Source organism: Python bivittatus, unplaced genomic scaffold (assembly GCF_059951505.1).
Source record: "Python bivittatus isolate LINGU-HERP-01145 unplaced genomic scaffold, Pbiv_v1 ctg000610_np1212, whole genome shotgun sequence".
NCBI classification, from domain to species: domain Eukaryota; kingdom Metazoa; phylum Chordata; class Lepidosauria; order Squamata; family Pythonidae; genus Python; species Python bivittatus.
The window spans coordinates 52,899,250-52,916,166 of NW_028277088.1; the positions used below are offsets into that span (position 1 = coordinate 52,899,250).

The 16,917-nt window shown below is 39.0% G+C and overlaps 1 protein-coding gene across 7 annotated transcripts in view; it reads right to left on the reverse strand.

The window, feature by feature from the left end:
• Window positions 1-16,917, reverse strand: part of COA1 (cytochrome c oxidase assembly factor 1) — a 60,411-nt gene that overhangs the window by 2,247 nt on the left and 41,247 nt on the right. For 2 of the 7 annotated variants that reach the window (XM_015887256.3, XM_088150021.1), the window contains 4 exons: window positions 5,648-5,704; window positions 3,570-3,618; window positions 1,916-2,013; window positions 359-510 (listed from right to left, as the gene is read on the reverse strand). In XM_015887256.3, the coding sequence (XP_015742742.1) occupies window positions 359-510; window positions 1,916-2,003 (240 nt within the window). In that variant the 5' untranslated portion in view covers window positions 2,004-2,013; window positions 3,570-3,618; window positions 5,648-5,704. Of the gene's footprint in view, window positions 1-358; window positions 511-1,915; window positions 2,014-3,569; window positions 3,619-4,996; window positions 5,017-5,647; window positions 5,705-16,917 lie in introns of those variants that run through there. The other 5 variants (XM_025163545.2, XM_088150022.1, XM_088150018.1 and 2 more) reach the window with 3 other exon arrangements.

The following is a 16,917-nucleotide window of genomic DNA, read 5'->3' on the forward strand; positions in this document are numbered from 1 at the left end:
CAGAATTAATGGAGAACTCAGAAGTAAAATTGTAAGTCACAGTCATGTGATTTGGTGAATTCATTTGGTATTACACCAAAAGCATCTTTTAAAATCAGTATGACAGTTGATTTTTCGACTCATCATCATCATCATCATTACTACTACTACTATTTTGAACTATTGAATAATAGTTCAGTAATAATTCCGAGCCTTCAGGAATCCTGGCCTCCTACTCGGCATAATATCATTTTCAGTATTGACCTTAACACATCCTACTAAACCTAGTCAAGCTGAAACTCTCTTTTGTGGTTTGCCATGATCCCCTCTCTTCTGTTTCCCTACTTTGCCATCAGTCCTTAATCCATCTGCTGGTTACCTGGGCTTTTGACTTATCAACACGATTGCTTCTGTCTCTCAGGCTGATATAGTGAACTTTCAGAGGAGGAGCGCCAAGTGCTTCTAGGGCTAAGGGGTCTGCTTGAAGCTGCTTAAGAGCATCCTGGTAGTACTTTGTTCTGGAGAAAACCTCTGAACAAAAAAGGGGGGGGGAGGGAAAAAATGTATCATTTTGGAGACTGTCCAGGGTAAGCAAAGAATATCAGAAAAGGAACACTGTTAAATATTAATCTGACACAGAAAGGCATCCAATTGGTGCTCAGGCCAAGAAGGTAAAAGGCCTGTGCCTCTCCCAGAGTTTGTTTCCTTTTACAGACATCCTAGAGAGGTTTCCTTTAAATATTAAAAATACATTTTTACCTTGAGCAAATGGTGTGCTTGTTGTTGTTTATTTACCCATCCCAAATGTGCAGGACCTGACTGAAGTAGGGATTACAGGGAGTCCCCAGGTTAAGAGCACCCTGTGAATCACACTCTATTTCATTGCCCTTTCTATCAAGAGTATCCTGAGCTGCTCTCTGCTTTAGAGTTCTCTATTCATTAGTGCAATTTCTCAGCAAACGGACAGTCTGTATCCTTCTCTGTTTGAAAGCAGAGCATCATGGTAAAGTCTACATTTATACAACTGTTTTGGCAGAACAACAAAGAGTCTTGTTGCATCTTAAAGCCTCACACACTCTTATTGCACAAGGTTGCATGATGAATAGAAGATTATTTTTGCAGCAAAAGACTAATACAGTTACTCTTCTGGAAACCATTTTGATAAATAAAATGTTAAGCTATCTAGGCAGTTTCTGTATTTTAAAAATAAGGTTTAAAAAACCCATTATCAGCTGAAGTTATTTATTTATATATATTTTATTGTTGAAAATTTATCACAAACAAGTTGAGCTGGGATTTTACAAAATCAAAATTAAATGAAATAGATTTTCAAAAAGATACTGACCACAAAGTGTAAACCTTCTAAACTCTGAATTTGAAACATTAAAAGTTCTATGCCAATGCACTCATTTGTGACTTGCATACCTTATGGGGGAAAATGTATACCTTATTTTTAATATTTTATTTAAAGGCTCTAGCACTGTCAATCAGGCCCATATTCAAGGCAAATTTTGGACTTGTAAATACCAGTATGTCTTCCTTAGGTTAACAGAAGCAGGATTTATAAATGAAATGCTTCAAAAATGCTTGAGAGTCAAGGTCCTCCATCTATTAACAGAATCAGCAATGGTTTTAGCTGGACAGTATAAAGGAGGATTCTAAGTAGAGGAACACAATATTTGGCCAGTCCACACAAGAATAGGTGGGGATATTACTTTTAAAATCTCTCCATCTAAAGCACTTCAGAGAGGAAATATTAGTCCAATTCTTGGCCCACTATGCTGGATTTCTGTTTGTAAAAAGTTTTGAGCATGGGAAAATGATAAATAGGGACCCTGTACTTATAGTCTAAGAGGTGCAGTTCACTTTACCAAGTTAATATTCAGACACTCCCTTTGTAGATCAAGTTCAAATTGCTAACTATAATGGAACTTACTCTGTACGTAGCAATATGTAAAAGCACCTCCCGCAATGCACTGAACACCCATAAAAAGAGCCATTTGCTGAAGTTTTCTGAAGGACATATTTTATTCCCTAGGGAGAAAAAGATTGAAAAACAAAGTTATTGTATATGAGAAAAACAAGGGAATTGTGCCAAGGCGCTTTCAATATTTCCACAAAACAGGCCTGAATAAAAGCCCTCCATGCAACATTCAGCTCTTTCAGGGGTTCTCTCAGAGAAGAACTGAGCAGGCTGGACACCTCAGCCCAAATATATTTCTAAATTTCTTTCAGGGATGTCACTGTTTCACTAATTACTGAGAAGATGAAATCCCTGGTGTGGCTAGCAGCCAGAAACGCAGCCTGGTGTTCCTGCAGCTTCCCATATGTGCTGAATAATACAGGAAGGGGAGGATTATTCAGGCTTTGGAGGAAGAGCTTGATTTATTTCAAAATGAAATGTCACCCATTGTGTAGGAATGCAGCTAGGAGAACTCACAGAGGGAAGGGAGAGGAAACCAGGTGACTTCATTATCAGGAAGCAAAGGGGTTGCTACATTTTCAAGGCTTTGAAATATAGGCACTAAGCAGACAAAATGATAACAGAAGATCTTGCAACAGGCTTTCCTTCAGTTTCTTAGCCTTCTTCACAATCCTGCCTATTCTGTGCAAATCAGGTTTTTTGTAATACTGCTCTGTCATTCAGGCAGATGACAAACATCACAGAGCAAGTAGAAAAGACAGAGTGCTGCTAAAGAAAAGAATTCACAGCTTTTTCTTCTTTTGTCCTTTCACATATTACCAGATATTTATCTCAATGATGGTATTATATCTCCTCCCTCCCATGCTGTCGGGAGATAAATATAGCTTGGATGAATGTAGGGCTCTGAAAATTCTCCATTTGATAGAATGGTATGAATCTTAAATAAGTAGAGCAAGTAAGCAAACATAAAAAATAAGCCTTATTTTTTGTTTCTTTTAAGTTTGGATTTATTCACAGGCACATTGTGACAAGGAAACATTTACAAAATAGTAACTAATCACAGCGTGTATATGAGCATTAACATTTCTAAAGTTGTCTGCCATCCTGTCTTGTTCTAAGAAGAGATCAGTCACCCCAATTCTACACCTGAAGTGGCATGAGATCAGATTTACAGTATCTACATGGCTACAATTTTCGAAACATTCCACAGTAGAGATTTCACTTGCTAAACTGCACAATAATGAAATGACCTGTACTGAAATAGTGGTTCATATAATTCCATTAATTCCAGCAGGACTTGCTTAGAAAACATTCCTAACAGATCATATCTCAAACAAGGATGATTAAGAAGCCCTGATTATTCCTAAAGGTGACAGCATATAGCCACCAACAGGAAAACCAAATTGGCAAAGTGATTATATGCTTCTGAAATCTCTCAGCTAAAGCCTGACTTCATCTAGTGAGTCAGATCTTAAGTGAGTAAAACAGGAGGAAATGCTAGCAGAGCAAATATTTTCCATGTTTAACCTGGGAACACTCAGGAACATGATCATGGAGTTCCTTTGCTCCTTCCAAGATAAAGTGATGCAGCCTTACACCTGCTTTTATGCATTAGTACCTGATGGCACATAATCAATCAATCAAATCTTATGACATTATACCATACCTTGTCAACTCTTCCCAGAAGGTTCTTTAATTGGATAAGAAGAGTTAATCTGAAATTTAAAAATAGATACATATATTAGTATCTTTTAAGTTTTTTTTAGAATGAAACAATGGCATCACATCTTCCTTCTCTCCTACTGATCAATATTGCCCAACCTGGTGTCCTCCAGATGTATTGAGACTACAGCTCCCAGATTGGCTTTGGGAAAAGCTGATATTGCTGAAAAAATATGAATACTTTGCAACATCCTTTTTTTTAAAAAAAAAATGTCTTCCAGATGATCCAGCTCTGGCAGTTGGAAAATAATATTCCAAACCAATTAGGGCCAAGAAACTGTTCTCTGGAGGTTGAGCACCAGCCTTGACTAGCACAGCCAATGCTGAGGAGAGCATAATACAACTTCTGGAAAGTACAATTATACATCCCTGCTTTAAATTGTAAACACAACATGTACGATCTCCACCCCTCAAGTTTTCCAAAACCACTTTTCCCCTTTCCACTAGGCCTGCCTCTCCCTTTATATGAGTTCCAGGGTGTCTGGGAGTAACCGTCCTCTCAGGTGAAAAGCATTTCACATGGAGCAGGTGGTAAAACAATCACCACCTGTTCCTGAGTAGGGAGATTGACTGATTGCTTGACTGGTTTGCAGCACCTGAAGTATAGGGTGCTTCAATTAACCAACTCTGAGCAGCATACCACTACTCTAATTGTAATTTGGGTTAAAAATACATAACAGTAAAAAGTAAATCCAAAACATGCAATATAAACCATTATGTACCCTTGTAGTCAAACATTCTGAAAAAAACACAATTAAAATGGTCACTCATCCACAGGACAATTAAAATAGCCTGCCCCCAAATCCTGATAGAATAGCAAGTTATTTAACAACTTCCTGAAGATCAGAACACAAGAGGCCATTTGAATGTCTGGGGGGTACTATTCCAAGGGAGGGGGCAGCAAAAGTACGTTTTCCTGGCCTCTGCAGGTGATAGTCTCTGATCTAGGGGACAGCTAAAGAGCCTGCCCACTAGATCTTACTGGGCAAGTAGAAGTTACTGGACAAAGGAGGTCTTGCAGATACCCAGGCCCTGAACTATGAAGACCTTTAAATGTCGCAACCACATCTTGAATTACACTGAGCACAGCTCTCCAAGTGGAAGTGTTGCTTCAATGTATGCCCATAACTACTCAAGATACCATTTCTGGAAGAGCTATAGCTCCCAAATGCTTCAAGGATAGTTCCATGTAGTGCATGTTGTGATCATCCCCTTGAGAGGTGACTAAGGTGTGAGTGACAGTGAGCAATGCCTTCCATTCCAGGAAAGATCACAGCACACAAAATGAAGCAGTGCTAATGCCCTCTTGGCTAAAGCTGCCATATGCCCCTTGGACAGGCACTATAAATAGACCCCAAATTGTGAGCTTACCCTGTTCAGGAGAGTGCAATTCCATTCTGACTTAACTATGGAGTCTGACTGGAATCATCAGACCTTCAAACTCAAAGCCACTCTACTTTGCTAGGATTGAGTCTCAATCTCTTCTTTCCAATTCAAAACCAAGCAGCTGGTTGGTTTTGGCACCTGGACAACACTTTCTGACAGCATCCCTTCTTCAGCCAGGAGTGAAGATATAAAATTGGCTAACATCAGGGCACTAGTGAAACCTGAGCCCGTGCCAATGGATGATCTCTTACAGTGGTTTCATGTTAAAAAGGAGCAGAGAGATGCCCTTTCTTTTCCCATGTTTCCCTGGAATCTGGATGGGGGAAAACAGGAAACCCTCTGTTTGCCAGGTCAAAATATTTAAACAAATGGCTCCTGGTTCCCCCTTTAACTAGGGTGGCTTTGCTCACATAGCTTTAGAATGTATATGTTAATACAAATCCAATGTTGGAGTACAGGTGATCCCCGAGTTAAGAACACCCAATTTAAGGACGACCCATAGTTAAGAACAGAGCCTACTGTAGCAAAATTTGAGTTAAATACACAATGATTCGAATTAAATACACAATGGTTTGAGTTAATCACACAATACTACTTATACAGTATTATACAATAATACTGTTCTGGCTTAAATACAAATTCGACTTAAGGTCAGACCTTGGGAACGGAACTTGTTCTTAAACTGGGGAATACCTGTATAACAATGAGAAAAAGAATTGTAATAAGTACAACAAAGAAGTTGGGGAATAAGAAAGCTATATCATGTAACAGGAGCCCTAGATTTATACACAAGAGCTAGCAATCAATAATCAACAGACATTACAGTATGCATAGCCTGATGTGTGCAAATGGATATTTCTGAGTCCTTTTGAGGGGCTGGAATGCATTAACAACACCACTGTCTGTTTCAGACTATCTACTCCAAGAAAAGTAAAAATCAGCACAAGACTGCACAGATGCCCTGTTCAGGAGGGAGGAAAGGAAACAGAATGTTCCAGAGCCAGATAATTTTGCACACCTCTACCGAGTAGAACTCTTACTCATATTACAGCTTGGTTAAGAACTAAGCCTGAAAGAGGCAGTTTATTCAAAGTTACTTTGTGATTCATGTCTGAGCAGAGATTTAAAGCAGGCCCTGGCAGCTCCCAGCATATGTTCTTCACCAGGCAAGATCCGATTTGTATGCCTTCTTTCACAGTCATCACAGGTTTGCATTTTATAGGGCTCATTTTTTAAAAGAGAAACAGAAACTACATACTATATATTATCATATTTTTAGCTAACCTTTCCACTACCACACTCAAGGCAGTTCATAAGGCCATTGTTAGAGGTAGGCAGTGTAAGTAACCAGAGTTGGCTCAACTGAGCTCCGAGCATACCTTGCTCTTGCCAGTAAGATGAACAGTGTCTGCCCTGCAGCCACATTGCTACTGAAGTTTCAGCAAAAGCACTACTTTTTCAATAGGACATTCCACATTTGCTTCACAAGTCATAATATTATTTCTATTTCATTACAAAATACCACAAAACTCAGAAACCACTCAACAGATTAATCTGAAACCCCACTATGTATTATGCAAGCAGTTAGATAAAAAAAATCAAAGGAATTAAACACGTATAGATGTGAAAGGAATGTTCAAAAATACTTTTGCTCACCAATTTTCAGCACATTTAAGATATACTATTTACAAATCAGAGAGTGCAAATGCATCTGATTTTCTGACACAGATAAATGTAGAGCAGATGAGAAAGAGAAGTGGCCCTACGTGAGTCTTATCCGGTTTGTTATTTGGTCTAGAATACACTCTGGTGATGTTCAGCCCCAGCAGCAACACCTAACCAACACTGGCTCATCTGGAAAGACTAAGCAGAACTGGATGAAGAAATCCAAGGGATCTCAGGGTCAAGGCTGGAAAAAACACACCAAGAAGGCAGTGGCAAACCATTTCTGTTCTGAGGACAAGAAAACAGCCTGGAGAGACTCACACAGCCACCCCTCGATTCAAGGGAATTTAAATTGTTTAGCGTATTTTCTCTCAGCCCAAAGTCACATTTTACCTTTGCAATGGCTCTGTTAAGTATTCTTTTGACTTAGACATATTGGCTGGATTCACCCATAGTGCTAAGCCATAATAATAGCTTATTTCAGTTGTGAGAACCTAGCCCTTACCATTTATGGTTTAGGATTCAATGTATTGTATGAACCTACCCAACTATGTTCCATTAACTAACTATAGTTAAATAATCCATATTTAGCGCACTCTGTGAACCTAATCAGTGACTGACTAAATCTCACCCAGTAAACTTTATGGTTGTGGAAGAATTTGAAGTTAGGTCTCTGCAGTCTCAGCCCAACATTTTAACCATTACAGTTATATATTTATATTATACACACACACAGAATTTCTAACCCACATATTCATTGTCAAAAACAATTCCAAAGCATATAATATTTTAACACATAACATACAACAGCAACATGTTTAAAGGTAACAACAAAAAAGTGCAATAAAAACAAGCAAAAAACACCACAGAACTGCTGTAAGCATGAATAGTAGGGACCAGTGTTTCTCAACCTTGGCAACTTTAAATGGACTTCAGTTCCCAGAATTCCCCAGCCAGCATCATTAAGAAGATCCTGTTAAAGAACTGCTGAGAGTCTGTATGCAATTGTAGCGGGATATAAATGTGATATTATAAATAGATAAAATAAACATGGAATTGAAGGCACAACAACTCAAATTTACCCACAGTGTATATGTTGCCTTTTGTTTACTGCTGAAGATGTCATTTACTTCAGAGTTCCCATTCTGGATGTAAGCCTTTATGTGGACAGCTAACGGGCAAAGTAACAGCCATCATTTCCTTGGAAGAAAGAAAGGAAAGGAGGAGGGGAAAGGGGAAGGAATCTCACATTCCAAAAGAGACCAATGCCTAAAGTCAAATGCATGACATCAAGCAGAGTTTCAATTCAGCTGAAGCACAAAAAACCCTGCCCAGCTCCCTACAGTGAGCCACTCCCTTGTAGCCCATTTGACAGCAAATCAGGCTTCATGTGTATTAATATGCTGTTGCCATTTGCAAAGCAACATGTTCCAAAGCTTGGGCCTCAGCTGTCCTCAATTCCCTCTACAGAAGTTTGTCAGACAATTGCCCTGGCTCTTAGTTGAGAAATCATACCTACAACTTTTCAACATGTCTGTTGTCAGGTCTTTTTAATGTTTAATCTTCAGAGCGCAGTAGCTCCTGCCAAATGGCTTAAAATCCCAAGCATGTTCTTTATTTCCTCTCCAAGTGAATGCTGGTGTTATTCCTGTTTCTTATAAAGCAGAACCTGTCCAGCACTTGCCTCAACAAAAACAGGTTAATCAAATCCAGCCATTGTTCTTTCCCTGGTCTCCTTTGTGCATTTAAGGTGCTTTTCCCCAGCATTCCCACTTTACTTTTAGGATAATGCAGGACAACCCCGGGGGCAGGGGGAAAGTAAAAAAAAGTCACTATGGCCACTGCAAGATCAAAGCCCCACCCTCTTTTTTTCACATGTAAAAAGGGATAGGCCTTCTATCATATGCTTGTGGATGACACCTTAACTTTTTTTACACCCCCACGTGGATACTCCTGGGGTAGTTTCTCCTTAAAGTATTAGTAATAGGTCACTGAACCCCCCCCCCCACACACACACACACACACACAATAGTTAGGGCACATGCTGATGTAAAAAACCATAAAAGATAGCACTTGGCAGCTGATATGCAATGTATTCATATTTCAGATTCTAACTACCATCTTCTTCCCTCCAAGAAATTTATAACTTTTGTGAGGAGAACCTTGAAACTGATTGTCTTCTAGTAATCTTGGATGTTTTTCTCTTTGGAAAATATACATAAGGCAGCATTCAGGGTTGACTTAAAGAAGCTTTATTTTCTGTTCTACAATATATCCATTTCTACCATCTTCTCAGCAGATCTCTACTTGCCACCCCAATGACTCACATAGATCCGTTCCAGACAAGGATTTGCAAAGGCTATTATCCCCTCCCGATACATAATTTCTTTTTATCTCCAAATTATACAAAGTCTCTTCCCTCCGACATCATGCAACCTTCATTCTCCTTCTGCAAAACTCTACTCTTTGTTTACTCTAGCATGTATTTGCAGGTTTCATAGTACCTGGCACACATAGCTCTTCGTATTTTTGAAAAGATGTTATAAAGCCACACAGAATTCAAGGCTTAATCTAGGAATAAAAAGTTCCAGTAATGTAGTTTCAAAATACTTTCAAAGAACTACTTGCCAGGAGTGAAAGAGAATGACTAGCCTAAAGTTGCTCGATGACTTCTGAGTTTGCATAGGAACTAGAAACTGAGTCTTCCTGGTCCAGCTCCAGTATCTTAACCACTATGGATGTCACACAAACCATGGGAGAAAAAAATCAATTCCAACTCATCCAAATGGGTACTGCAAGGCGTGATCCTAGCTTATCAAGTAATTTCAGGGTTTGGAGGCAGGAGGATGAAGGATCTTGGGGCCCAGTATTTCCCACTGAAGGAAAACGTTCAGCAAAAGATTTCAAGTGAAATCCTGATTGCAATATTGGTGCAAACTAAAGGTTTGGGTTTTTCAACAGTGATGCAGACTTCACCTTCAGGATAGTAGAGCTGCTTTGCAAAAGATGAAATTCATCACTAAGGAGGGAAAGTACATCTTTTTGGATGACAGCTGGCTAATCAGGTCAGGAGGCTTTTAAACTAGAACACAAGAGGGCGGGAGTCAAAAGATCGTTGCTAAATAAAAATGAGCAAGTACTGGTTTTAATACAGCAGCAAAGCAAGGTGTTTTGGAAACTACTGGTTTAAGAAAGAAGCAAAGGATAAACAGGCATAAAGAAAAGCGTGCTGAACACAGGGAGTCTAACACATTATCTTGAATGTCTCTACATTAATGCCCAAAGCATGGGTAACAAGCAAGATGAGATACAAGGCAAGTATGGTATTACAGGGATTACAGAACCACGGTAGGATAAATCCCATCAGTAGAACATTGGATTTGATGGGAACTTTGTTTCAGAGGATACCTTTTTCAGAGGAGGCCTTGTATACCTTTCAGAGGCAACACAAGATAGGAGCTGGAATAGTATTGTGCATCAAAAATGGATTTACCTGTTCAACCAGTGAACTGATGGTTACACATGTTGAAAACATCTGGCTTAAGATATCTTGCTAGGAGTATGCTATACATCACCAAATCAGTCAGAAGAAGTAGATGAAGATTTATTAAAACAAGTAATTGAATCTTCAAAAAAACCTGAAATGGTGTGATGGCTGATTTCAATTACTCTAAAATTTGCCAAATAAAAAATTCTGCTACACACAAAATGTCAGATAAATTCTTGACTTGGGCTGGAGATAACTTTATTTTGAAAACATTGAGGGGGTCAGTAGAGAATCTCCTACCTTGGACTTGGTTCTTTTTACAAGGATAAGTAGAATGGAAATATTAAAGTGGTAGGAAGTTTGGGGACAAACAAACATGCATTGTTAAGGTTCTTGATTTTAACAACTCAAACTCAAACCATGGATTTTAATAAACTGTAAGAAATGGTAAGGAAGATGCCATGGAAAGGAAACCTTATGGACTTTATTGTATTGCAACTGGCTGGGACTTCTTGAAAAGGAAATTAAGGATAATACAGTTTCAAACAATACCAATAAGGAAGAAACCAGGAAGCAGCTAAGGGAGCCAATGCTGTTGAATATGCAGCCTGCAAAGGAGCTGAGACTAAATAAGGGTGCTAACTGGGAATTGAAGGAGGGGCTAAGAATCAAAGTTGACAAAGCTTCATGTCAGAAATGTAAAAATGAGGTCAGAAAGGTAAGGTGTAAAATGAGCTTTTAGTTTCAAGGCCCAGATTAAATGCACCCTAGAATGCTGAAGGAAATGGGTGAAGATGTATTGGGATCTCTGTCCATTAGCTTTAAGGAATCCTTAAGAACTGGGAAGATGTCAGAGGACTGCAGAAAAGTAAATATGATTTCCCTCTTCAAGAAAGAGAAAAAAGAAAACCCAGAAATTATCTAATAAGCCTAACAGCAATACTTGAAAAGATACTAGAGTACACAATGCAGGTGTTGTAATGCAGGCCTTGTTCCTTGTAATAGTGGAACAGTCTACTTATGGAAGTTATGGGTTCTTCAACTTTGGAGGTTTTTAAGAAGAGGCTAGAGGATGGGTTAATTGGTTTTCTTGCATATTGCAGTGGGTTGAAGTAGATGACCCTTGTAGTCCCTTTCAAATCCACAGTTCTATAATCCTATAAGCACTATTTATATTTTACACATACTTTTAAAACATTTCATCCATACAGATAAAAAAAGCAGCTGGCCTTCAACAGTAAGTATAAATAGAAAATCCACAGTGTTCTCAGAACACTGCATCAGACTAAAAGCTACAATGTTCTATGAAGAATGTGGATAAAGTTATGACAAAGAAAACATGAGTCAATATCCTTAATGTGGGCAAAACATATCTCCTCCTTATTGTTAATACCCACCTTCAAGCTCTCCATTTTTATATAGCAGGGAAGATATCCACAAATAGAAGAGCAGCTTAGAAGAGCTCTAGAAAACCATTATATAGGGCTGGTTTACATATACATGTTTACCACTTGCATGGCTCAGAGCTCAGTATATCAGCTAAAAGGAAATTCTTCGGGGAAAATAAAATACTTGAATTTTAACTGTCAGCTCTTGTCAGGAGAATGAAGTAAGGAAGATGTTCCACGAGCCATCCATGCATCCTTCCCCTCCCCTCCAACTATCACCTTGGCTTCTCATGCCCGTGAAAACCACTTTCTTATCACATGCTGGTACAGACTGTAGATGAAAGGGAAGTGTCGTTTTAATGTTCTTTTTTCTTAAAAAAAAAAACTCTGTACAAAGAAAAAAACTAGTCGACAACATTTCTCCCAAACCTTATAAGCTCATTTTTATTTGCAAGATGCTGTTGCTAATGCTATACAATTAGGAGAATATTTTTTAAAATATGAACCTTCACCCAGAGCCTAAGGAAACACAGTCCATTCTATTACAACTGTGTTCTTATGCAACAGAGGTCATTTCAGCCTGGTTCACATATATATCAGGAGGTGGTTGAGTGTGTCAAGAATGCAGAATGATTCAGACTTGTGCTTCTCTACATGCAGCTCTCAGTAATAATGAAACAAGAAGCACCACACCACATTTGTTTTCATGAATCCTGCACTCAGCCCATTCATATAACTCAGCCAGATAGTTGTCCTAAGCCTGAGAGTCCTCATAAGTCAGTGCTTAAGGAATATTGTTCCAGCAGGTAATGCAGTAAGAAAGGGAGTACCTGCTACACTCTGGGTTGGGCTAACCTCAATAGCTTACCGCATAGCACCTGAGAAGAGCTTCTGTCTCTGAAAAACATGTTTATCATTCCACTGAACAAATATCCTGTCACAAGATGAATTAGTTTAATTAATTGTTCATCATAGGTATATGGGTCTCATGTGTGTTTGGTTGGCACACTGCTAACCCTTTCATCTTGTTAGTTTACAGAACTCTAGGCGAGCTATGCCAAGTGGCAAAATGGGAAAGAAACACTTGTGCTTGTTAGCTATTGGCTCTGGTCTAGGGCATCTCCTCTTCTGAGCAGTTTGCGAGGATTTTTCTTCAGTCCCACTCTTGCCTTTAATAAGCAAGCAATGTGATGTGCAGGTATTAGTAAACAATTAATATATTTGCATCATGAGAAGTCACATTGCAGTTCAAATTGCTTATTTAAAAGGTGTAAGAGCTAGCCAAGCCAATTCTAGACAGAAAGCCTGCCTTGCCAAAGCCCAGCAGAAATTCCTAAGTATAGCTTTTAAGATTCTTCTTCATCCCATCCAATGCTCCTTCTGACTTCCAGTAAAAGAGCCGAGATGTCCTTGATGACTCATCTGACATGAAAGCTGCCCTTCAGGTTGCAACTCTTCTGGTAGAACTCACACTTCTTTATCGTCTGCAAAGTAGGCTGAATAAACTCAGCCTGCCATGGAAATTTCTCTGTGAGGGGCAGGTGTTCTCCCCTCATAACAAATAATAACAGTGTTATTATTGTGATATGCTTGGATAATGTGTATGACATCCAAGAACCATGGTTTGAGAACCACAGAAGAGAGAGAAAGAGAAAACCATCTCATAAAGAGTACAAGACAGGGGAAACAGCTTTGCAAATGGGCGGCAGTTGCTGTACACAAATAAAAGAACCACAAAGTGACTGTGGCATCATGTCCACAAACAGCTCCAGCCCTACTTGCTATTGAGTAAATCTTCATCTAAATCTTGAGGTGGCAAAGGGTGCGAATTGTGACTAATGCTCTTCAGCTGGGCAGGACAAGCAATTTCATTCTTGGATGATTTTTAGAAGACAACTCATTAAGGGTATTGCCAAGGCTTGCCTTTCTCAGGCTGTAGTTTTTCTGGCATGTGTAAACTAGTAGTAATGAATGTGATTTTTTTTCCAGTGCTAATAAACCTAAAAGTTGCCAGTAGCTTCAAAACACAAACCATGCTTTTAAAGTTTTTATAAGGAGCCAACGCACAGGCCAATGCACGTGAGTTGTGTTTACAGACTGAAAACTGGTATCCACCACGTGAAGAGAGAGACTCACTCTTCAAGAGGAATAGCTTTTAGCAGTTCAGCTACAAAAACCAAATTAAGTTTTTAATGCAAATTTAGGTTAAATCATCTGCTTCATTTTCATGTAGTAATGGTAGATTCTTTAATTTAACAGATTAAACAGATTCTCTCCTTTAACAGATCTAATTCAGAATGAAAACTCAGCAGAACGGATTCCAGATCTGCATTAACTAATCAATTAATTATTTGGAGTGGATGGTCTAAGTCCACATCCATCCTTTCAAATGCTTCTGAGATTATCCCTTAAGACTGGAGTTGGAAGGAGAAGCACCTATTCACGTATATTTTCACTGGCAAATAGGTCCACTTGAAGTCACCTGGTAAAGCAGTTCTTTAGGAAAATCCACAAATACAATTTCACTACCTAGCAACACTGGCAGACATTTCTGAATGTGTCATCAAAAACTACACATGTGGGCCCTGATACTCCACAAATTTGTGTGAGGCTTCGAATAAAAAATTATTGGGAAACATACAAAGATGACAGTTATAAAAAAGACATTCTTTAAAATTTTAAAGGTCACTCCAGTTCTCTTGAAAGCCAAGAAAGCAACTGTTAAACCAAGAAAAGGCTGGTTCTGTGCTGTAACTGTAAAGGAAATGCTGTAACTGGATTGGGTATTCATACATTTCGGTTCTGCCTTCTCTTTTAAACTCAGGCAAGATTTACAGAAAGAGTTCCCTTGGCATTTCTTTTCATTTGGCTGTGGGGCTTCATATTCAAATTCTTGTGGCACATTCTGTTTCTTTCTAGGGATGGGGTTATCTACAGTATATAGTACAAGTCCAATATGTATCAAGGTAGTTGAGCAGCAGATCCCTAGGATATGATGCACTACTGGCCAGTTCCTGAATCATAATATGACATTGCTGAGGGAAAACAGATTAAGCTTTATTAAACTGAGATTTCAGCCAAATCCTTTGCAATAGTTGGGGGCCGAGATGGATGTATGAATACTGTAATGGGGAAAGGAAGCAGACTGTCATAAAGATGCACAAAGAGGAAACCTCCTGCTCCCATGGGCTTTAGAAAGGGAAGAGCCACACTTGCTCACTGTCTAGTATTACAACATTTGGCTAACAAATACATCTGCAATTCAAAATCCCTACTCATTACAGCCTTTGCACTTCAAGGCAGCTTTTCACTTAATTTCAAGAGTCATTCTATGGGAAGAATTAAGGAATTCTTCCACTGATACACAATTGCTGTTGGACTGGCCACATCCCTGATCTCATTCTAACAGGAAAAAGAATAAGACAGGGATGTATATATTTGCTTATAAAGCAACTACGGAGCCTTGAGTTTCCTGCACTGAAATTGGCAACAAAATTGTTCTAATTTTACTTTATGCAGATGCTGCTGCTATCTCACTGATAAGTCAAGCTGGACTCAGGAGAGACCCTAAGGCCCTAGCATAATATTGCAGCAAGATTATCAATAACCCAAACCCAAAAATGACAGTATTTTCCATCAGCATCAAAACCCACAGTTAAACAAGCAACAGAACAAATAAACTACTTTTACCATTATCTCAGAGTGGTTGTCCAGTCCTCTAGTAGGAAAACAGCCCAAATAAATAACGCCATTTCTGTAGCCCAAAAGAGCTCAGCGGAGTTCTTACCATTTTCCTGCAATCAGAGGGAATTGTATCTCTGTTGCAATTTGTCACAAAACAAGTAGCGCAATTAGGCCCGTCTTCCAACCTGCAGGCCTATGAAAAAGTACAAAGGCTTTTTAAAGTCCCTTTTTACAACATCCAAAGGTGTTCCTAATGTGGTACTGAGATTGGAGGCCAGCATTCCTGGAACTGAAGCCAGGTCTGGCAAGCAATGGTATTTGCCTGGCTCACACTTGCTCCAAATAGGTGACTCCTACTAACAGTGTAAATTAACTATAGATTCAACTGGCGAGAACATTACAACATTAGCTATAGCCTGTCACCTTGGTTTCTGCTTTGCTTTTCTCCACTTTAGATAAAGCCAAAGAGGTGCTCAAGCATAGGATTGCAGAGAGAGAGTTTGAGGCCAAAATATTCTGTTCCGTACGAGCCAATTTAAGTCACGATCTGGTGGACTCCTTAAATTTACTTGTCCGTCCAAGCTATAAATGGACTTTGTTAGAGCCTGTTTTGATGCCCAATATAAGAACATACCACTCACTCAAAGGTTCTAACCAAGTGACTTAGGAGAAAAAGAATTGATTAAACATGGTATCTTAAGATAATGAACTTGATACAGAGATTTGGACAAGTGTATTACAGCCAGCAAAATACTAGATAGCCTGGACAATTTTTTTCATATTTACTGTCTGATAAAAACCTGAAATTACATATAGAGTTGCAAAATGTTGTTAGCTAGCAACAAATGTTCCAGTGCAGTATCTTCAACATACACACACAAGGCAAATCACACAGCACACAAAATCATACATAGGCCATTTTCATACAAAATGCTTAGGGAAAAGTTCAGGTAACAAGAAGGCACCTGGTATCATTTTTTTACATCCTGTATGACATATTTTACCCAACATTTCAATCAGCTTCTTGTATAAACTCAAAGCAGGTACCATCTTGGCTCCTTTTAACTCAGATACTGAACCACAGGTTTGTTGCTGATCTCGGCATCCATGTCCAAGTGAAGTGGTTGTTTTGAATTCTCACCACATGGTGAGTCTGCTCAAAAAGGTGTCCTGCACATTCTTATCATCTACATTTTTTTCAGATATTGCATGGTGCTCACATGATCACCAAAACACCTCTGTGCCCTTTTTTTCTTTTGGCTTCTCCGACCCAACACCTGCTTCTACATCTTGCCCAATCCTGCAAAATTATTCCACATACCTTGTAACTACAATCTACCCATCCACCCAAAGTTTACTAGGAAGACACCAGCAACAGTAGCACCAGGAACATATTTTTCCCTAGTGGTTTTAAAATTAAAGAAAAATTAAGAAGGTGTTTAGTCAAAGTTAGGTATTTCCCTTCCTCTAGAATCTCAAAATAAGAATTATTGTGTGCGCTCCTGTTTTGGCTGAAGTACAGTGGTACCTCTACTTACAAACTTAATCTGTTCCATGACTCTGATCACAAGTTGAGTTGGTCGCAAGTCGAAGTAAATTTTCCCATAAGGTTCAATGTAATTACCATTAATCCGTTCCGGCGTCCGCGGACCATGCGTCAGGGGCGGAAAAATGGCCACGGA